Below are 22,884 nucleotides of genomic sequence, written 5' to 3'. Positions count from 1 at the left end.
ATGCTGACAGTGTCCGCGGTGGGTCAGGGCATAGCTCGGCAATTTACGCACCCCCCCACCCACCCCCAGAAGTGAAAGGGAAAACAATCCTCTCTTGACTCTTTAACATGTCACCCTATCTTTACTGAATGCTGCAGATAGACCCGATGCTGCAGCATTCAATACCAACATCCTTGCTCCCCCCCACCATGGGTGGCTGATGGTGCAATATGACTGGTATCCGTCCTCGTCATCAGCCTATTGGCACATGGGGCAGTGCAAAAGGACTGGTAACCATGCATACTAGCATCGGTGAGGTCTATCAAGGGCGCCTGGCCCTAATTTTTCCTGTTAGATGGTACAGTATGGCTGATAACCATCGTCATCATAGCAACAGGGGGCTGAGCTCTGTCAGCCCCCACCCTTCATGTGTAAAAAAAAGATTCAATTGCCCCTGGACTAGCAGAGGGATGCTGGGCTCCTCTCCTCCACACTCCTTACTGTCCTGTCTGGACTATCATAGCAGCTGGAGGCTGCCTTCCACTCATATCTCACTAACAAGTCACTGTGTCTTATTCCTGCATTCTTTATTACTTCATCACACAAGTGGGGGACAATGCTACAGTGGCCCAGGAAGGCTGGGGGAAGAACAGAATCAACAGGTGGGGTTGTTGCAGGAGCACCCCCTGTGAATAGCATACAGCTCATAATTTCTGCAGGATCTGACACAGAGCAGCTGTGCTCTCTGGTTCTATGATACAGTGGTTCTCTAGTACACTTGCCCATATTCTAGGCAGGACTGATTCTATTTTTAGATACCAAAAAGGAGGGATTGACTCAGGGAGTCATTCCCAATTTTGGCTTTTGCGCCCCTGGCTAAGAGCAGCCAGGGGCACTTATGACAGCAACAGATGGAGCAGTGCAAAAGGACTGGTAGCCACGATCATCTTATTACCAATTTATGGCATGGTAGATGGTACAATATGGCTGGTAACCATCTCTGCTATCATGCAAAAGCAAAAGCATGCTGCTGTGTAGCGCTGCTGAATTGCCTCTGTGAGCGGCATCTAGTACACATACGGTGACAGTCACAAAAGGCTAAACAGGCTCCATGATTGCCATGCTATGGCATCTGCCAGGGCAGTCCAGGGAAAAAAGGCACGAAATGCTTGTCTGCCGTTGCTTTCCCAGCGGAAGGAGTGACTGACGACATTTACCCAGAACCACCCGCGACAATGATTTTGCCGCATCAGGCACTGGGATCTCAACCTGGAAATTCCAAGGGGCGGGGGAGGCTGCGGGAATTATGGGATAGCTACGGAATAGCTACCCACAGTGCAATGCTCCAGAAATCGATGCTAGCCTCGGACCGTGGACGCACACCACCGAGTTAATGTGTTTAGTGTGGCCGCGCACACTCGATTTTATACAATCTGTTTTGTTAAACCGGTTTATGTAAATTCGGAATAATCCCGTAGTGTAGACGTACCCTGTCTCTCAGAAGGGATGGATCTGGGACCTATAGCAACTATTCACAATATCACAGGGAATACCGTATAGCCTTTCAATGAAAATCCACCCCTTCATGCATAAGACAGTGCCTTCAATATGTCCTAGAGAGAGTTCAGATCTCATAGAATCATAGAATATCAGGGTTGGAAGGGACCTCAGGAGGTCATCTAATCCAACCCCCTGCTCAAAGCAGGACCAGTACCCAACTAAATCATCCCAGCCAGGATGTCAAGCCTGACCTTAAAAACCAATAAGGAAGGAGATTCCACCACCTCCCTAGGTAACACATTCCAGTGCTTCACCACCCTCCTAGTGAAAATTTTTTCCTAATATCCAACCTAAACCTCCCCCTCTGCAACTTGAGACCATTACTCCTTGTTCTCTCATCTTCTACCACTGAGAACAGTCTAGATCCATCCTCTTTGGAACCCCCTTTCAGGTAGTTGAAAGCAGATATCAAATCCCCCCTCATTCTTCTCTTCTGCAGACTAAACAATCCCAGTTCCCTCAGCCTCTCCTCATAAGTCATGTGCTTCCAGCCCCCTAATCATTTTTGTTGCCCTCCGCTGGACTCTTTCCAATTTTTCCACATCCTTCTTGTAGTGTGGGGCCCAAAACTGGACACAGTACTCCAGATGAGGCCTCACCAATGTCAAATAGAGGGAAATGATCACATCCCTTGATTTGCTGGCAATGTCCCTACTTATACAGCCCCAAATGCTGTTAGCCTTCTTGGCAACAAGGGCACACTGTCGACATGCATCCGACAAAGTGGGTATTCACCCACGAAAGCTCATGCTCCAATACGTCTGTTAGTCTATAAGGTGCCACAGGACTCTTTGCTGCTTTTACAGATCCAGACTAACACAGCTACCCCTCTGATACTGTCGACTCATATCTTACCTGCTTCTCATGAAGATTTAATTTAGTTTTGTCATTTTTGAAAGGAAAGCTGAATGACATGAAAGAATAATGGACATTGTGAACTGTTTTGCAGATGTTTTCTTCCCTGCCACCTCCCCATGGATGACTGCCTTCATTGTGATATTGCTGATTAGCATAGCCCTGGTTAGCGCTGCGATTTATAAGCTGAAAAGTAAGTTTTCCTATTTGTGTTATTTCAGCAAACACTAAAGAGTCTAAACACTGTGATATGAAAGAACTTGGGTAGAAGATTGACTCATTCCCATGTACAGCCCCCATGCAAACCATCCAAAATTGCTCAGTGAGGCTGTTTGGGCTAGATTCATAAAGATACAGGTGAGGGGACGCTCACAATGTCTAACTTTCAGGTGCTTGGATAATCAATGGTATTAACAAATGTGTGAGGTGCCCAAGCTCCCTGTGTAATGAACGGAGGTAGGCACCTTAGAATGGGATTCACACAAGCCAGCCCTCTGCATATATCTTCACCTAAATCAGCCAATCTTCACTGGGAGATAAATGCCTAAATACAGGCTTCAGGGAGGCACCTCTCTCTGTTTATCATTCTCAGCTCCAAACTCTTTCTGGCTGTCATGTGCCTTCGCCATGCTAGCAATAAGCTGGAGGGAGGAGGTCCATTGTAACTTTTAGCCCAGTGGCTATGGTACTCATGTGGGATATTGGAGAGCCATGATTTAAGTCCCCCCAACACCAGATGGGGAATAAGGGATTTGCCACCTCTCCAGGAAATGCCCTAACTACTGAGCTATAGGATATTGTGATGTGATCCTTTCTCAGTCTTTCCTGTTGAAGCTCTTGCACTGTAGACTAAAAAATAAAAGAATCATTGGGCCAGAGAGATAAAGCAAGCATGAGAATGATTCTGTAGCCTGGTGGAGCGCATACTCACTGGAGCGATGGGAGACCCAAGGATGAGTTCCCCCCACTCCAATGACTTTTTTATTATTATTTATCCAAAGTGAAGCAGCTTCAGTGGGAGAGATTGAGTGTGCCCCATCTCAGGATTTCCCATAGTCCACTGGTTAGGGCATTCACTTGAGAGGTAGCAGAACCCTGTTTAAATCCAATTCCCCCTGATGTGGAGGTGGGGAGGGCAGGGCCGGGCCGGTGAGAGGGTCTGATCCAACAGGTGAGCTCTGAACGTGCTCACCAGATTGGGTCCTGCATGTGAGGTAGGCAGAGGAACATCTGTCTTTCCCTGGTGCTGAGGGAAGTTTGACTGCAAAAATTTAGGCGCCGAGTGAGTTTAGGTGCCAACAGGTTTGGGGGCAGCTGAGCAGGGGTTTAGTGAATCCCACTGGAGCCTGATTCTGGGTTTTAGGTGCCTAAAGTGGCAGTTAGCGCCTAAGTCCCTTTGTGAATCTAACCCTTCATGTAGTAACAACTGTAAGAGTTCTACATGATTAGCCTCTCTACCACCAGGTTCATAGCATCACAGAATGGCAGATGACCTTGACCACCATGCTGGGTTTTTTACTTTATTTTTATTACATTTAGACAATTGTAATACATGAGAACAGAGAGGTATAGACAGTCTCATGGCACGTAGATGTCGAACAACATGTAGGAAGGGAAAAAACAACTACAACATATGTATTACCTGTTACTATATCATAAATCCCAACCATTCTTCATAACTTGTGACACTAAACCAGGGCTGAATCTAGGTTTTTTGCCCCACCAAGCAAAAAATTTTTTGCCTGCCTCCCACCTCAGCCCTGGGCTCCCTCCGCACTCCCCTGCCACCCCAGAGCTGGATTCTTCCCCCCACCCACACCCCCTGCCACCCCAGCACTGGGCTCTCCCCCCACACACACCCGCACCCTCTGCTGCCCCAACCCCTGGGCTCTCCCTCCCCACCCCATCCGCACCCTCTGCTGCCCCAGTGCTGGACTCTCCCCCCTCCTCCACCCACACCCCCTGCTGCCCCAGCCCTGGGCTCCCCCTCCTCACCAGTGCTGACTCTGCCTGCTCCCCCCTCACCTCCAGCCGGTCCAGCACTGGCAGGGTCGGGGTAAGCAGCGGGGCTCCTGGGCCACACCTCAGCCCAGGGTCCCTCCAGCTGGGGCTCCCGCCTCCAGGACCAGCTGGGACCTGGGATGGCAGAACTGGGGGAACGCCCGGCAGAGGGCTGAGGAACCAGGGCAAGGTAGCCCCAGAGGGAGCGGAGCCCCAGAGAGTGGGACATGGGCCCCGCACGGCAGCGCCCCAGGCACCGGTCCCCACTATGGCTCTGTTGCTGCTGCTGCTCCTGGCCGACCTGCCGCAGTCCCTGGGTGGCTCGGGCCACTTCGCCCAGCCCCGGCTGCGACGCTGGGGGATGGTCGCCATGCAGCACCTACTGGCAGCTCCATGCACCCTGTGAGGCAGCACCCAGCCCAAGTGTCCTACGCTCGGAGCCTGCCTGTCCATAAGGTGCAGGCACTGCTCCCCGACACGAACCGCAGCAGCTCCAGGGCACCCTCTATGCAGGATGCGCTGCTGCTGCCAGGGCCAGCTCTAGGCTTTTGCCACCACAAACGCAAAAAAAAAGGTTGGCTGGAATGCCGCACCTGAAAATGTGCCGCCCCAAGCACCTGCTTGGTTTGCTGGTGCCTGGAGCCGGCCCTGCACTAAACAGAGCTTTGTGCACTAGGAAATGGGCTGAGTGGAAACACTGATCTCACCTAGCTTACCAAACAGCTACTGCATTCATCAGTGCCTTCAGGTAGTCGTGAGTTGCCCATTTTTCTTGAGCACTAGTTTTAATTGTTAGTGTGGCTCAGATCTGACTTGCATGATGGTTACTTGAGAAATCACACATTTCCAGTCCTGTGTGGTTTATCAGATATGACCCCTGTGAAGCACCCAAAGCCATGATATGAAGTTAAATTGTCTCCTTTTAAAAAAAATCATCATTTTATTTATTTAATTACTTTTTTTCAGAAAACAATGAAACAACTGCTCAGGCTGGTAAGTCCCAATAAATATAATATTTACTCATCTCCAAGTCTTGTGTAAATATTAAGCACTATTAGTTAATTGCACAGTACAAACCCTGGGGTCGATTCTCCTCTTACACCCGTTTTTTATGTTGTTGATTACTCTCAGCTTGTAGTGGTGGCCCCTGAAAGTTAACATTTGTTTAACATTTGTCTTAAAGTAACTTCTAGCAGCAGTTCCAAAACTGGATTCTGCTAATGTTGCAGAACACTTATTGATGGTCCACAGAGTACAGCACATCCCCACTGCCCTCTGCCCTGACCCCTGAACCCCCCACTGCCCTCTTCCTTGACCCCTGAACCCCCCCACACCCAGCCTTCTGACCTGCACTGCCACACTCCCCAGCCCTCTGCCCTGACCCCTGAACCCCCCCCACACACACACACAGGCTTCTGTTCTGCACACCCCACAGCCCTCTGCCCTGACCCCTGAACCCCACCCCCAAGGTCTGGGGTCCCAGCTGCCGGCCCCTTGCCAGCCGACGTCCCGGCCACAGGCCCCGCTCAGCCCACTGCTGGCCTAGGAGAACAGAACCCCAGGCTGGCAACGAGCTGAGAAGGCTGGCAGTGTAAGATCTGAATTTTAATTTAATTTTAAATGAAGCATCTTAAAGATTTTGAAAACTTTGTTTATTTTACATACAACAATAGTTTAGTTATATAATATAGACTTATAGAAAGGGACCTTCTAAATTACTGGCATGCAAAACCTTAGAGTGAATAAATGAAGACTCAGCACACAACTTCTGAAAGGTTGCCAACCCATGGTCTAACCTGTCCCACAACTTCCCTTGGTGACCTGTTCCAGTGCTGAACTATCATGAGAATTAGAAAGCCATTCCTAATATCTAGACTAAATCTCCCTTTCTGAAAACTAAACTGATTCTTTCCTGTTCTACCCTCAATGGATATGGACAACAATTGATCACCATTCGCTTTATAACAACCTTTTACAGACTGTTCTCATGTCCCCTGACAGCCTTCTCTTCTCTAAACACATCCCATTCTTTCAACCTTTCCTCATAGGCCATATGCACAAAGGAGGTTGAATTAAGGTTGTTCTAGCAGCCTTAATTCCAGAATTTCCTAACTTCAGAGTGCTTGATTTTGCAACCTGAACTTCCTTTTAACATCGTTTTAATGTAATATTTATATACCTTTTGAAACTAGTTGTTAATGCACTAATCATTATCTCCATGTTTGTAATATATTTCTCTCTGTATGCAGTAAGTGACAAGAAAGCCATTGAAGATGGTAACTATAAATATATGTTATGTATCCTTTCAATAATATTTCTGTACATCTATCAGACCTGGTGAAAAATAGTATTTGACAAATGCTAAAATCAAGGAATTACTCATCAACTGGTTCTGATTTTTGTGACTATACCTCATAAAGCAAACCCCCTGTTTTACAAACTAATGGGGGATTGAAGAGTTCATAAAATCAAAAAGTTAATAAAATGGAACATGTCAAAATAACAGTAGGTCCAGTGCATAAGTTGCAGTATGGGGTACTTCAGTGCTTTCTATTGACCTTCACACCACTGGAAAGCAATTCCAGGGCACATAAAGCATTAGGATATGACGGAAAGTCAATTTGTTCCTCATTGACATCACATTTGTCATGTGATTTTTCTTTCTCCACCAGGAAAAATGTTTTTTATAACTAGTCATTCATTAAATTGGTGGTTGTAAAACTGAGGCTCTATTGTATGTGAAAACAGTTGCCAGACATTCCCAGTGAAGAATTGGCAGTCTATGAAAGTCCTTTTCCTAGCATTGGGTGTCTGGCATACAGTATATCAGCTGTGTCCACTCAAGTCACACTGTTTTCTTTGTATTTGCAGACTTGATAAGTAAAGTGTTCTAAAAAGCTTGATTGAGTAAAATACATGTTTGATGCTGAACTCATATAGTTGATTGAATGGTGCTGGCCACCTCTGAAACTTTGCTTAGTCACAAATATGAAAGGTTTTAAATGTGGTCAAATTTAACCAGACCCCTAGTATTTGTGAATTGTTTGCAAATATGACCTGCTGGCATGAGACCAGCTCCGACATCTGTCTCTGATTTTTATCTATCTATTCCTGGCATCTATTTTTCTATCTATTGTATCTAACTACTGTATACAAATTTCTGAATGTTACATGGTTTGGAAGAGAAATTCATTAGTCCAAGTCCCAAGAGTTGGGATCGTTGTCAGTATTGAGCTGCCATCAGAGGTGAAAGTAGGCCGGTAGGGTCTGGTACAGCATACCATCAAGAGCCGGTACACCATTCCGGATTTGATGGGCGTCCCTGGCTGTGATTTAAAGGGCCTAGGGCTCTAGCCACTGCGGGGAGCCCCGGGCCCTTTAAATAACCACCGGAGCTCTGGCAGCTGGGCTCAGGCGGGGATTAAAAGGGCCCAGGGCTCACCGCAGCGTCCAGAGCTCTGGCCCTTTAAGTCCTGCCTGAGCCCTGCCGCCGCTACCCCAGGGGTGGCATGGCTCCAGCAGCACTTTAAAGGGCCTGGGGCTCCCTGCAGTGGCAGGAGCACCCGAACCTGGCTGCCAGAGCCCCAGAGCTCTGGCAGCAGGACTCTGGTGGAGATTTAAAGGGCCAGGGGCTCCGGCCACTGCAGGGAGCCTCAGGCCCTTTAAATCTCTGCCCGAGCCTTGCGGCCACCAGTACCACAGCGCTGGCAGGGGTCCAGCTTTGCTTTAAGGGCATGGGACTCCCCGCAGTGGCAAGAACACTGAGCCTTTTAAATCCCCGCAGGAGCTCTGCCGCCCCGGGGTAGCGGCGGCAGGGCTCCCGCGGTGATTTAAAGGGCCCAGAGCTCCGCAGCAGCTGGAGTCCCAGGCCCTTTAGTTCACCCCTGAGCCCCGGGGCTCCCAGACGCCTCTGCAGCTGGTAGCTGCAGGGTGATTTAAAGGCCCTGGGGTTCCGAGCCACAGCCAGAGCCCCAGGGCCTTTAAATATTGAAAGGCCTCACCTCTTCCAGTTGAGGCCACGCCCCCGCTTAGGACTCCAGCATACCAGTAAGTCCTTTAAGTTAGTTTCACTCCTGGGTGCTATCAAATGGGGGGAAAGAAAAAGGGTTTTGAATGTTAGAAAGGGCTCCCTTCCCTTAAGGGATCAGATCCTCAAATAGTGTAAACTGGTGAAGCTCCATTGTGGAGCAATGCTAATTTACTCCAACACTGGACCTATACGATTTACATCAGCTGAAAATCTGACTTACGGTATTAAATTCAACCACTGCCTGCCCAGATGGAAATAAAAGATCCATAACATTTAATTTACATTATTCTAAATAGAAAGCTTGGAGGCTTCTGAAAAAAGCTTCAGAACTAGAGTATATTAATATGTGTTTTCCGCTGTCATTCTGAAATATGTTTTCTTTCAGAAACAAGGCTTCTCAAAAATGAACTGGGTAAGAGTGTATTTTAGCTTAGCTAATTATTTTCTCCTCTGGGTAAGTGTATGCTTTGCCAGGAGAACTGTCAACAAGTCCAAGTCCAAATATTATAAGATCATGGTATAGAGACTGCAGTTAAGAGTGAGACAGTTGTTCCATTCAGTTTTTTTCCCGAAAGAAGCCCCAGGGAGTTGGGCACTCAGCCTTGGATTTTCAAAGATGATCCAAGGGAGTTAGGAGCACAAGCCCCACTGACTTCCCTTGAGAGTTGCATGCCTAAATCACTCAGGCCCAGATCCTCAAAGGTGTTTAGGCTCCTAACTCCCATTGGACTGTAGGCATTTTTGAACATCTCATCTCTAATACCTGTTGCATTTAAATGGGAAGTAGGCACCTAACTCCTTACGTGCCTTTGAAAATCCCAGTGAAATCCTTTGTTCAAGCATTAATAACTGTCCCCCAAAATTCCAGCTGGGTTTGAATTTCTCATGCTTGGTGATTTCATTTGAAAGGTTTAATCCTGCTCTCACCCAGCTCAGCCACCTTTCCCCATTAAATTGTAGGATTTATATAGTGATTTAAAGCCTAATAACCTGCCTGTGACATTTAGGTTCCATACATATTATAGGTGAAGTTTTCAAAACCACCTAAAGGATTTAGAAGTAAAAGTCCCATTGAAAATCTCCACTGACATTTGTTATATAAAAAAAGACGTGTGTGACTCAGTAAAATGGCTGTCCTATTAGAAACCAAGCTGCCCACTGGGGCCAGGGAACTGGGCTGTGCAGCAGGGCAGTAGAACAATGCTGGGTTTTACTATACTCAACTTTGTTCACCACCTGAGTACCCCAGCCTCACTGCCAAAGGCCTTATCCATGGCCCCCCTCCATCCCCAATATCACTTACCTCTGCCCCAGACTGTTAAACCGGGAAGCTAAATCCTAGTCTGACAGGTTTCCTCAAGTTTGGAATCCCCTCTGACGAGCTACAGGAGGTTCATCATGGAAGGAGCTGCCTCCGTAGCAAACCTGCAGGCTCCAGATCACAGAATGCTTGGGTTCTGGTTCTCCCCATCGTCTGACTCTTTCCATACCCCTTGTTAATAGAGCTGGTTGGGAGTTTTCCAGTGAAGAGTTTTCATTGGAAAATGCTGATTCACTGAAACAAACTTTTTTAGGGAAGTTTATCCGTTTTGACAAAGCTTTAGTTGAGAGACGTTTTTCAGATCCTAGATGCAATTTCTGGTCAAAACCCCAGAGAGATCCCACTGTCAATAGGCTGGTGGTTAGGACACTCATCTGATATGAAGTAGGCAGAACACAGACTAGAAGCTACATTTGTTGTATCCTAGCAGAGGACCCTAACCACTGTGCCATTGGCTACCTCAGGGTGAGCCTATGTTTGTGTGAAATCTTGATAGGACTAGGGTGTCAACCCAATAGAATGGGAAAGTTTTTAAAACCTTGAAAATTCTCACAGGATTTCCCCCCCCCTCCCCCCCAGCTCTACTAGATAATAGGAGTGAGGACAGAGTGGGAGAGGACACAGAAAAAGGCTGAAACCCACATTTTCAGAGATTGCAGCTTCCCCCTATAGCACTGGGAGAGGGAAGCAGCTGATGGATCTGAGCAGTTTCACTGGCTTCTTTTGAAGTAGATGAATTCAGATATGATGGGTTTGGGAAATGAGTCAAAACGGGCCTAGATCTGAGCAGTTTTGAGGATACTGTGTGTGTCTGGGTGGAATAAAGGAGTTTGTGGCGACTATGGTTGTGTAGCTAGAGGAACCATAAGCAAATAAACTATGAGAACTGTCAGGACACTATTTCTAAAGGAACATTTTATTTTATTTTTCTCTGCAAAAGCTGGCTAAACACCGTATGTGTGTATTGTTTGCAAATGCTAGAAAAAGATGGGGAGATTTGTCATGATTAAAGGCCTATATACAGCCATGAATCTGAAAGCTGAGACTTTCAAAGCTTCCTGTGGAGTTTGGATGCCTGATTTAATGTTAATAGAAATTGAATGTCTGGATTCCTCAGGCACCTTTGCAAATCTCAGACAAAATGTTCACACTGTCATATTTCTTAGTGTGGGGTCTGGCAAATGAAAATCTAACCCCTGCCTATTATTTTGAGATTACCTCTTCTGTTTCTTTATTTTGCAGAGACAGAGCACCAAAAGTCTCAACAAGGTAATTCCATCTCTTACTACTTAATATTTAAAACTCGAGAGATTTCTTTCAGTCTTCGGCATGGATGATTGTTTTGAGCTGGCTGTTCTAACAAAATAGACGCAGGGTGGGTAACTAACTTTTTTGGACCTTCTTCTGTTGGTGAAAGAGACAAGAGCTCTGTGTAAGCTCAAAAGCTTGTCTCACCAACAGAAGTCGGTCCAGTAAACGATATTACCTCACCCACCTTGTCTCTCTAATATTCTGGGATAAGAACGGCTACAGCAACACTACAAACTAACAAAATAAGGTTATTATACACACATGATTATATGAGAGATGGATAAAATTTTCAGAATGTTGTGGGTTTTATGAAGAAAAATGCTGATGAAAATGTTCATCAAAAATTTATTTGGTGGAGGAAGGGGGTTTCAACCAATCCTGTTGAGATCAATTGAGATTTAATAAAAAAAAATTCATTTTAGTTTAGATATATTTTGAAAAAATAAGGACAAAATCTATACTTTTTTTTTACCTGTTTTACCACCTATATCTGAAACCCACAGTAAACATGAAAATTTAACCTGAAGATTTTATTTTCTGCTTCTCAAGAACCAAATAATAACTAAAACACTTTGCACCAATCTCCAGCAGGGTCATTACTAAATGTCACTTACCAACTAAATTTGACTTAGCACAGATATCACAAAGGGAATGTCTGAAAAGTAGCACAGCATAAAGGGATAAAGCTCCACATGTCTGCCAGGGTTTTCTGCCTACAGTTGTATGCTATTATGGGACAGAAAGGAAGTGGAATAAAAATGTTCTCAGGAATGTATTAGGAACAGAGACGTAGCTGTAAAAGGCAAGAGTGGTGCTAATAGAGAAATGTATTGATCAGCTATCACAAGACAAGAAAAGGGGATGAGACGAAGAAAGAGCTTGACTTCAGATGGGGTGGCCATATCACTACTGGTGAGGAAGATGATTCAGGCTTGAAGATGGTGTAGGTGAAAATGTTACTTTAGAAGGTGAATCTCAGACAGCAAATGACCAACTATAGTTAAATGCCCTGTTGATAGGCACCTTCATGGCAGACAAAAATGCAAAGAACCTCTGCCCCAGGACTTAACTGTAAATAAACGGGATAAATGCGATGAATTTACTGTATCTATGTAGTGGCTAGAGTTTTGAAGTTTCTAGGAGTCTTATCTACAGGGATAGGGGGCATTTGGGGGGAAATTCAGCATGTTACAAAGAAGAAACGCGCTATACTTCACACATGGAGACTTTACCTTTGTTCTTTCTTGATTTATTGTTTTCATTAATATAAAGTACAGGTAATTAAGTGATGTTGTTTCTCTACAATACCAGAAAGTCCATCTTTTCCTGCTCTTATGAGTGTCTCTTGCACTCTAGATCTCATTTGTGGCTGTTTGTTTTGAGTGACATTATTGCTGCAACTGCACTGTTTTAATTCCTGGCATTCATAAAACTAAGGCATTGTATATGCTGGTGGTGGTGTGTTGGGTACATGTAGCTTCACACCACAGTGAAAAGCAGGCTGTGTCCACACTGCAGTGTGTAACTACACATGGCAGTGAAAGGCTCTGGCAGCGGGACACTTGGTAACCCACACACATCCTGGGTGTGGTGGTCTGTCCTATCTGGTAACACTGAGACCATGTAGAGCGAGCGGGAGAGGGAGCGATTAATGAGGCTGCTCTATAGCTTTAGCTAACAGCTGTATGGTTTTTACCTCATGAATTAGAGACTCATGTATTTAGCTGCAGAGGTCCCAGGTTCGATCCCACCTGCTGACAACCGGGGTCTGACGGTGTTACAAGTAGGGGCTCATATGGGATATCAACTGGGAAGTCTCTGAAGCTCGGGGAACGCTTCCTCAGCTAGGTGAAGTATGTAACCCACACACCTCCTGGGTGTGGTGTTCTGTCCCATCTAGTGACATGGACAGAGACCACTTAGAGAGAGAGAGATTAATGAGGCTGCTTTACAGCCTTAGCTAGCAGCTATGTGGTTTTTAGCTCATGTAGCAGAGACTCATGCATTTAGCTGCAGAGGTCCCAGGTTTGATCCCACCTGCTGATGACCGGGGTCTGTCAGTATTACAACGTCACTGCTAAAAGTAGCAGTGCAGATGTAGGATGAACTTCTTGGGCATAAGGAGAGCCCTGTAGGGAATATAGCCTAGGGTTCTGGTGTGTCTTTACTCGCCTAAACAGGGCCTTACTGACCACACCTCTATTTATAACCGTGCTAGCTGGGCGTGAAATGTATGTACTCACTACCATGAGAACAGAAATAGCCTAAGTATTTGTGAAAGCCAAATAGCTGTCAAATTTTTGTCACTACCTGCAGATCAATGCATTCTGCACTCCCAGAAACTATCTCCATAACGTATTTTGATAGTTTCTGGGAGTGCAGAATGCATTGATCTGCAGGTAGTGACAAAAAAAAAATCTCCATAACGTATTTTGATTATATTAAAAATCTCTGTTTAGTTGCTCTCATCTGCAGACTCCTCGTCTTTTGGTTAACAGTTTAATTTTGTTTCTTTGTAGCAATTCAGGAAATACAGGAGAAATTTGGTAAGTGTTTCACTGGAATAGTTTCAACCAGCTCTAGTCTTTAGTTTTGCATCCTCCTGGTAACAGAGACATCCCAGCCTACTGGCCCCTTGGTGGTGGCCAGCCCCCAGCTTTGTCATTTTTTTTCAAGTTTGTTTCCCCCCTCTGTATTCATAGAGAGATTCCAAAGCCAAAAGGTATCATTGTGGTCATCTAGTTTGACCTCCTATATCACATAGGCCAGAGAACGTCTCCAAAACCATTTCTATAGAATCACTTCTAGAAAAAAATCCACATAGCTCTTTTTATCTCTTTTTCCATAAAGAAGGAAATGTAGTGCAAAACAATCCAAACAAAACACTATATTCATACATTAAAAAAGCTTAGAACTTTAAAGCATGCAAGTCAGCCAGTCAAATCCTAAGGAATCCAGGGCTAGATTTTAAAAAAGTATTTACTCTGTGAAGATGCAGATAGGCACCTTGACATTTCTAAAAATCATGCTAAGTGCCTCACTGTCATTGAAACCAATGGGAATTAGACACCTAAGCTCTTTTCAAAATCTGACTAGGTACCTAGCTGCATCTTTAGGTGCTTAATATCCTTACAAATCTGACTCTTACTCCATTACATTATTTTCACTCAGACAAATTCCCATTGTTTAAATGCAGCATGGACTTCAAGATTTAGCCACCTTTTTTGCATAGTTTAGTTTGTATGAGGATGCCATTGAACATAACATAGTAGATATTCTATTGCAGCAAATATGGCAAAAAAATGTTTAGACACAATCCTGCAAAGATTTAGACACATGCTTAAATTTGTACACACACTGAGTTGTTCCATTTAACACAATGGACTCACGGTGTCTAAAATTAAGCATGGATGTAGATTTTTGCAGGTTTGGGGCCTTAGAACCTGACCCTTACTCACCTGAGTCTATTTTACTTGAGTAATTCCATATAGGGAGTAAAGATTTCCTACAAAACAGAATTAACAAAGGAATAATGAAGCAGCATGATGTAACAATCTTTTTCCTTTCAGAAAAAGCCATGGCTGAGCTGGGTAAGTTGAAAGATCATGTTTAATATTACACAGCTTGTATTATTTCAATATAAAATAAGCCACATGCTATAGCTGAAATTCTGAATTCTCTTTGTTTGTTGTAGACTTCAGGAGGGCTCGTAGCAATGCAGGTAAGATGCCTTGTATCTGGAATTATACACAGGTTATTTTCTCCCAGAAGTTTAATATTTTGATTAAATATTTTTGGTGCCCTGAGTTCTGAAAGGAGGAATAACGAATGCCTGCTCAACAGCCCTGAAGAGTAATGTGACTGGGATTTGACTAGGCACCTAGCTGCAGAAGAAAGGGACAATATTTGTTGATAAAAGAATTGGTGACTGTAGCTGAGTGAGACTTTAGGACAAATAGTTTAACAGTTGAAAAAAGGAGCGTCCGGTCTACTGAAACTATTCACAAAATTGTGTTGAGTTAGCTGAAGAATTTCAACTTCATTGAAAAAGCCAAAATGTTTCATTTCAACCTGAAAAAAATTGTTTAGATGTGCAGTCATTCTGACAAAAACAAAGGAAAGGAGGACTAGATTCACAAAATGGCTGAAGAGGAAGGTTCTTGTGCCTCTCTTGTAGGCTTTAGTCTAGTCGTTAGGACACTCAGCAGGGAGGTAGGAGACCTAGGTTCAGTTGCATCCTTTGCTTGTTGAGGATTGTGGATGCAAGCTTGTGTCCCTGTAAATGGGTCAACTCACCCCTACGGCGCCTCCTGCTGGTTACTCTGGGAATTAGCTTTGTTCAGCACCGGAGCGCCCTCAGCAGGCTGGTGATCCACCTGTTCTCAGGCCCCCCGTGTCCCTCCCTGGACCCGGTGCCCCTTTTACATGGGGTGCTGCCCCCTAGCAGTAACCCCTTTCTCTTAGGGTCTCCCCTCCTCAGGGAACCCTCACCCTCTATCCCCACCTTGCCTCAGTATTGGCTACTGCCAGTCATTGTCTAGCCCCACACTCTGGGGCAGACTGCAGTATCAGCCTAATCATCACAGGCAAAGAGGTTTGGACCTGCTGCTTTGGCCTACCCCTGGGCTGCCCTCTGCAACCCCCAGTACCTGTTGGCCTCGTGCTAGGCCGCAGCCTGGGGCTTTCTAGGCTGGAGCTCCCCAGCTCCTCAGCCTTTCCCCAGCCCTGCTCCACCCTAGGTACCTTGTCTCAGTCCCTGCAGCCAGGCCCTTCTTCCTCTTCAGGCAGAGGAAGACTGTTTTAGCTTCTAGCTTCCATGGCCTTCTTATAAAGCCCTTGGCTCAGTTTGGGGCGTGGCCCCAGCTGCAGCCACTTCCCCAATCAGCCCAGCCTAGAGCAGCAGCTCTCAAGCCCTGCCAGGCTGCTTTTAAACCCCTCAGGGCAGGAGCAGGGTCCACCCTGCTACAGTCCCCCATATTAGAGGAAGGCACCATACCTGCTGGGCTATGGAATGCTGTGGCTTCAATCTCTCCTGTGGTAGCTATTCCACATATTATAAATAATTAAATAGCAATTGGATAGGGGACTTCTAGATCCTAACTACTGGGCTATAGTCACTCCCACTCTCATTCCCTGGCCCATTAACACTCCATTGCCACCATGAATGACTATGAATTGCCATTGTGAAGAAAGTTCTTAGGGCCCAGTGTTCTTGGCATTACACATGTGAGTAACTCTATTAGTATCTATGGATCAGGTGAGTAAAGGCAGCAGGATAGGGACCTTCATGTTTTGGCTCCCGTTCAGTTCAAGCCCCTGTCTCTAGGTACCTTATGGCACAGTTCAAGGCCACTGCACTTTTATGTCCTCTCCGTTGTTCCTTGAGGACACCTGCTGTAGGCTCCCAGCTTCTCAGCCATTAACATGCTTATGCAGAGACCCATGTCTCTCTCCCATCTGACCAGAGATTTTGTAAATTGCACAGTTCCCTGCCCACACTGTGTTATTCCCAGCAAGCCAGAATGCCTGAATAGGCCAGCATCTGTGCTTTGCTTTCTCCTTAGAGTCTATGAACAGCTGTAATTGCTCACAAACACAAGTTACCACACATATCTTTCTAAGCAAGCACTTCTATTCTTAAGGTGAAAGCATTACAGAGACAACATTTAAAACAATAAAAAAGACCCTAAGGCTAATAAATTTGCTAGAGGTCACCCCAACTTCAGCCTCTGGTTTTGGTTGGTGATCAGTCATTCAAAATGCACAGTAGTTTTCCTGTGGTTACAAATTCAAAACAACCTTAAGAACTAGAACATCCATCAATCTTCTTTATACAGTAGGGGGCTTTGATCCTGAGTATCTGGGAACAGATAATCAGCGGACAAATGGTCCCTGACTCTGGGTGTAGCTTCAAAAACCTAGATTTTTGCATAACAAGAGGTGGGGAATTTCCATTCACCTTCCCCTAGAGATTTCCCAGGCAAACCACTTTAACCTGTTTGTCCGAGAAGTCCATTCTTATCTGGCACATTGTTCAATACTGACCTCTGAAATTCATAACACTTCCAGGGTTCCCCTCACTCTCCCCTCTGTAGAGGTTACATGCAATCCCATCCCACAATAATACATAATCTTTGCATATAATACAATGGATTCCAAAGATACTTAAATTTAATGCAATAACATTTTTCAAGTATATTGCTGAAAACTGCCATCTTTCTCACATTTTACAACTAGAACTGTGCAGGAAGCCTAATTTTCATTTTAATGGCAAATACTGACATTTAGAGATTTGGTTTAAAAATCTTCTGTGAAATGAATTTTATTTTTTAAATTGTTTTGGGTTAGTTGAAACCTATCCTTTTGATAAAATATTTCATTTTGATTTTTAAAATTTTTTATTTTATGTTAAAATTTACATTATAAAATAAAATAGATTTTTGAAAGGGAAAATTATTTTAAGACAAATATCAAAATATTCCATTATAAAAATGCTGAAATGGAAAGTGCCTTAGGAGCTTTTTTTTATTTTCAAAAACAAAATTACCTCAGAATTGCAGAATTCCACATTCCCGCAGAAAATACAGAGTTTGATAAACTGGCATTTTCGAATGGACAAATATCTTAGACTTTCAAAAAGCTTTTGACAAGGTCCCTCACCAAAGGCTATTAAGCAAAGTAGACATTCATGGAATGAGAGAAGGTCCTCTCATAGATCAATAACTGATTAAAAGACAGAAAACAAAGGGCAGGAATAAATGGTAATTTTTCAGAATGGAGAAAGGTAAACAGGGGACACCACTATTTATGTACTGGGGTATGTACTGGGATCAGTATTGCTCAACATAATCATAAATGATATGGAAAATGGGTAAATAGTGAGATGGCAAAATTTGCAGACAGTACACAATAACTCAAGTCAGTTAAGTCCAAAGCAGCCTGCAAATGGTTACAAAGGAATCTCACAAAACTGGGTGACTGGGTAACAAAATGGCAGATGAAATTCAATGTTGATAAATGCAAAATAATGCACGATAGAAAACATATTCCCAACTATACATACAAAATGATGGGGTCTAAATCAGCTGTTATCATTCAAGAAAGAGATCTTGGACTCATTGTGGGTTGGTTTCTGAATACATCCACTCAATGTGCAGTGGCAGTCAAAAAAGCAAACAGAATGTTAGGAACCTTTAGGAAAGGGATAGATAATAAGACAGGAAATATCATAATGCCACTATATAAATGCCTGCTATGCCCACACCTTGAATGCTATGTGCAGTTCTGGTCACCCCATCTCAAAAAAGTTATATTAGAATTAGAAAAGGTACAGAGAAGGGCAACAAAAATGATCAGGCGTATGGAACATCTTCCATGTGAGGAGAGATTAAAAAGACTGTGGTTTTTCAGCATAGAAAAGAGAAGACTAAGAGGGGATATAATAAAGGTCTATAAAATTGTGACTGCTGTGGAGAAAGTGAATAAGAAAGTGTGATTTACACCTTCACATAAGACAAATACCAGGGCTCACTCTATGAAATTAATAGGCAGCAGGTTTAAAAGAAACAAAAGAAAGTACTACTTCACACATAATGCACAGTCAATCCGTGGAACTCGTTGCCAGGGGATGTTGTGAATGGCAAAACTGTAACAAGGTTAAAAAAGGAGCTAGGTACGTTCATGGAAGATAGGTTCATCAATGACTATTAGTCAAGATAGTCAGGGATGGAACCCCATGCTCTGGGTGTCCCTAAACCTCCAACTGTCAGATGCTGGGACTTGGTGACAAGGGATGGATCATTCAAAATTGCCCTGTTCTGTACATTCCCTCTGAAGCATCTGGTATTGGTGACTGTCAGAAGACATGATACTGGGCTAGATGGACCATTGGTCTAACCCATTATAACTGTTCTTATGAGATCAGAGATTTCTTTACTCCATTCCCGTGGCTTTTACCATGGGAGGGGATGATTTGGGCCAGGAGTGTTAGTTAATTCAAGCTATAACTAGCAAGGGGTGTATGTGCCATTGCTGTTACATATATTAATACATATATTACATATGCTTTTGTTCTGAGCAGTTGTAGTGCATTTTGCTTAGATATTTAATATTTTGTTTGTCTCTCTACTGTGTCTTTAATTTTCTTCACCAGCTGTGATATTTGTTTGTTTATTTCAGTGAGAGTTAATAAGTCTCTAGTTACTGATGAAATTAACATTTTTATTCTTCCCTCCAGTTAACATCACTCTGGATTCTGACTGTAAACATCCCAAACTCTCACTCAAGGATAAAAATAGGGTTGTTTCCACAGCAGAGAAAGCCGGCAGGGATTTGATAGTGGTGGCAAATGAAGGATTTTCAGAGAAGAAACAATACTGGGAGGTGGAGGTGGGGAACAAGGCAGAGTGGGAGCTAGGGGTGTTGACTCAGAATGAAAGGAAGAAACTGAAAAATGAGAAGATGGAGAAACCTCTTGAGAAGGAATACTGGAGTTTGTGGCTGTCTGAGGGTCAATATCATTGTAGTTGGAAAAGTGACACAATCACCTCTGAGGATAAAAAATGCCCAGTGGTTGGCATTTTTCTCGACTGGGAAGAGGGAATGATCTCATTCTACAATGTAGAGCTAATGTGCCCCGTTGTGTCCATCACTCAAGAGTTTCAAGGAAATCTGTATCCATTCTTCAATCCTGGCAGTGATAAGCAATACCTAGGAATACGCCCTGTCAGTGTTCCCAGCCCCTTAACTTCTCTCTGAAATCAAACATTGGCTCTAATAGTTATGGGAATTTTAAATTCACTCCATCTGAGGAGAGAGGAGAGAAGGAGAGCCAGGAAACTTGAACCACTATAGAAGAAAGGGAAGGGTTTAATTAGTTAATATAGAATCTGAAAGAAAGAGAGAGAGAGAAAGGGGGAATGGTACAATTCTGATATTTTTGAAGATGGCCCAAAGGCTGAAACAGATACTCCTTAGCCCTTGACCCAGGCAAATTGCCAGTGACATGACCTGAGTAAAAACTATGACTGGTTCTAATGGACCAATAATTTTTCAGTAAATATTGACTTGAATAAAAAAATGAATAAAGGAGGGCTGTGCTTTTGTCCATTTTGTGTTCTCTTTCATCTAGTGAACTAGTTTACTAATTTACTACCAGCAATGTTAGTGGAAATGATAAAGTGTAAGCAAAGATGATAGAATATTGGTGGAAAGCAAATTTTGAATGAGTAAATACAAATATTCACACCAGAAACCTGATGCCAAACGATATGATCATCTAGGACACAATGCAGCAAAGGCCATCCCTCTTCAGCAAAATGTAAGACTATACTTAAGTTCCTTAGGCTTTAGTGAACCCTAGTGCTTTGCAGAAATAGGGATGGTTTGCTGAACCCGGGACCCAATCAAGACAGAATTCTTATCCGTGTAAACAGTTCTAACCAGGGCAGCTCAAATATCAAATGTCAGTTACTCACATTGAATAGCTCACAGCCAAGAATTGTTTTGTTGCAATTATTTGGAAAATAACTCTGAATCGTGAATATGTTTGTGAAAAGTGAGAAATGCTCTCAGATAATTCACCAATAGAAAAAGATACGAATATTTTACTTTCTGTGCATAATTTGCTCAGCACTACTACAGACATTCAAAACTAAGCATTGCCTTCACAGCGGTGGTTCTACCCCTGCCACGGTTCTGGCCCTTTTCAACCCAGTGGGCTAGTCATTCAAAGAGGCTGCACCCCATGTAGGAGTGTAGTTTGGAGTGCTAGACCCCTGAGCACCAGGGAGTCCTAGGAGGCAATCTGCTCTCTTCAGCAGAAAATGACTGTGAAGATGAAAAAAAACTATATAATTTCTGGTAATTGTTTTAGCAGAAAACATTAGATTTTTTGACCAAAATATCAAAATTCTGAAAAACGAATGTTTCAGCCAAAAGCTGCTGACAGATGAGTATTTTTGGCCACAAACTGGGAAATCTTTGGGTTTCGATGATTGGTCAGCCCTTCTCCCAGCATTCCCTCTGGAATTTTCTAGCCCTGCATTTCCCTATACATGTGTGCATTGCACAATCAAGACTTGGTGGGAAAGAAGAGACCCTAACCTCCCTTCCTTGCTTAGCGGCAAAATAGAGCTCAGCATCTAGACCTGTATTTGCATTTGGGGAGGAATGCATTAGACGGGTTTCCAAAGGTACTTAAGGAATTTAGGCACCCAAAACACATTGAATTGGGTGCCAAATTTCCATAGGATCCCCATCAAATTCCCAGCTTTCATGACTGCTCTTTCCTCTCTGTGCCTTAAAATAAAGATTTCCATCTGATACCAATCCTTTCTCACCAAAGTGTGTTAAAAGAAAATACTAGAAAGAACCAAATTTAACTATAGCTGAAACAGTTTAGTCCATTTAATTGGCGTGATTTTAAACAAGGTTGTTTGCTGTATTAGAAGCTCTACCAGGGAGCCTGTGCATCCTGGAAGGGTTACATAGGGATAAATTCTGCTTAATAGAGACACAACTACCAAAAATTCTGCTGAAGAGGATGCATTCACCCACTGCTGAGAAAAGATTAGTTACGTTACATGTTGTGAAATTTGACATTTTTTCTCTTGAAGAAGCAAACTGATAAAATAAAATTTAAAAAAAAATTTAAATGAATCGGTGTTTCATTTCTTAATAGCTTATTTCTGACAGCTGTTTTCATAAATGGCCGATTGTTATTCTGGACAGATGGTTAATTAGGGGAATAAATGCAATGTCCACAGGATGTCTCACTTATAATGGGATTTTATATAAATCTAGGGCTTTAGTATACTTGCTTGAAATATTTCCAACTGTCATGTAATCCTATTGCTGACCATCATGAATGTAATAAAAGATAAGCAAAATCTGAACAACCGGTGACTACTTGCCCCCTTTGGGAGTCCGATTCTGCTGTCTGATGAGAATGAAGAATCACAGTATCTTGCAGCATTGGCCATTAAATGGTGAACTGAAGATGATGTCCAACAATACATAACCTTCTCTACCTATACAGCCTCCTCCCTGTATTTAATGTCAAGATATTATCTGATTCTGTAACCCTTATTCATTGTCAAGTCCTATTATAAAGCCCTTGTATGAAATACAGGTTTAAATGCTGAGAAATGACTCTCTAAAAATAGCCAGACTCCATATTTAGTATCTCTCAATGACTAGTGAAAATGAGTTCTGTCTACAAGTAACCTGCAAACTCAGCATGAACTCTGAAAGTCAAGCTGGGCTCTTGCTGTTTCATGAATCATTGGCAACAAATATTTTCACTCAAAATTCAGGTAATAGTTCTGTTGCTGATGCATGCTTTTTATAGTCCAATGGATTTTGTTGGGCTTAATTGTGCCTTTTGAGAGAGTTCTGAGGTGAGTACACAAATCTGCTGTGTGTGAATGTAATTTATATTCCAGATAAGTGATTTCTAAAATATGTTTCTTATATTTATGTATAAGGGATTTTTTAAAAGTTACTTCTTGTTTCTGGAGCAATTGGAATGACTGAGATTAAAGTTTAGATGCACTGCAGGGATGTTTTCATAATTGAAGCTATGAAAAAACTGCAATTCATTCAAAAAACAGTGGCATATCATCAAAAGAAGTTTTGTGCAAATACAGAGTTTGGACTAACATTTATCTGTATTAATTGGATTATGCCGAGTGTGTAGATGAGAGCAATAGATGCTAATCTCCTCATCAAATAATGTTTGATTTAGTGCTGTAATGCTAAGGAGAGGTAGGCACATCACTATTTTCTTTTTTTCAGAAGAGGAAAGTTGTAACCAAAACCACTCTCC

At 43.3% G+C, this 22,884-nt stretch overlaps 1 protein-coding gene across 3 annotated transcripts in view; it reads left to right on the top strand.

The window, feature by feature from the left end:
* LOC123350323 (butyrophilin subfamily 2 member A1-like) overlaps positions 1-21,696 on the top strand; it is a 31,666-nt gene extending 9,970 nt beyond the window's left edge. For all 3 annotated transcript variants that reach the window (XM_044988847.1, XM_044988848.1, XM_044988849.1), the window contains 9 exons: positions 2,489-2,587; positions 5,362-5,388; positions 6,645-6,671; positions 8,811-8,837; positions 10,989-11,015; positions 13,577-13,603; positions 14,627-14,647; positions 14,752-14,778; positions 19,294-21,696. In XM_044988847.1, the coding sequence (XP_044844782.1) occupies positions 2,489-2,587; positions 5,362-5,388; positions 6,645-6,671; positions 8,811-8,837; positions 10,989-11,015; positions 13,577-13,603; positions 14,627-14,647; positions 14,752-14,778; positions 19,294-19,814 (803 nt within the window). In that variant the 3' untranslated portion in view covers positions 19,815-21,696. The remainder of the gene's footprint in view (positions 1-2,488; positions 2,588-5,361; positions 5,389-6,644; positions 6,672-8,810; positions 8,838-10,988; positions 11,016-13,576; positions 13,604-14,626; positions 14,648-14,751; positions 14,779-19,293) is intronic.
* The last annotated feature ends 1,188 nt before the right edge of the window (positions 21,697-22,884 follow it).

This window comes from Mauremys mutica, chromosome 15 (genome assembly GCF_020497125.1).
Source record: "Mauremys mutica isolate MM-2020 ecotype Southern chromosome 15, ASM2049712v1, whole genome shotgun sequence".
Lineage (NCBI taxonomy): Eukaryota > Metazoa > Chordata > Testudines > Geoemydidae > Mauremys > Mauremys mutica.
The sequence above is the reverse complement of the archived record's forward strand: the minus strand, read 5'-3'. Positions and strand labels throughout refer to the sequence as shown.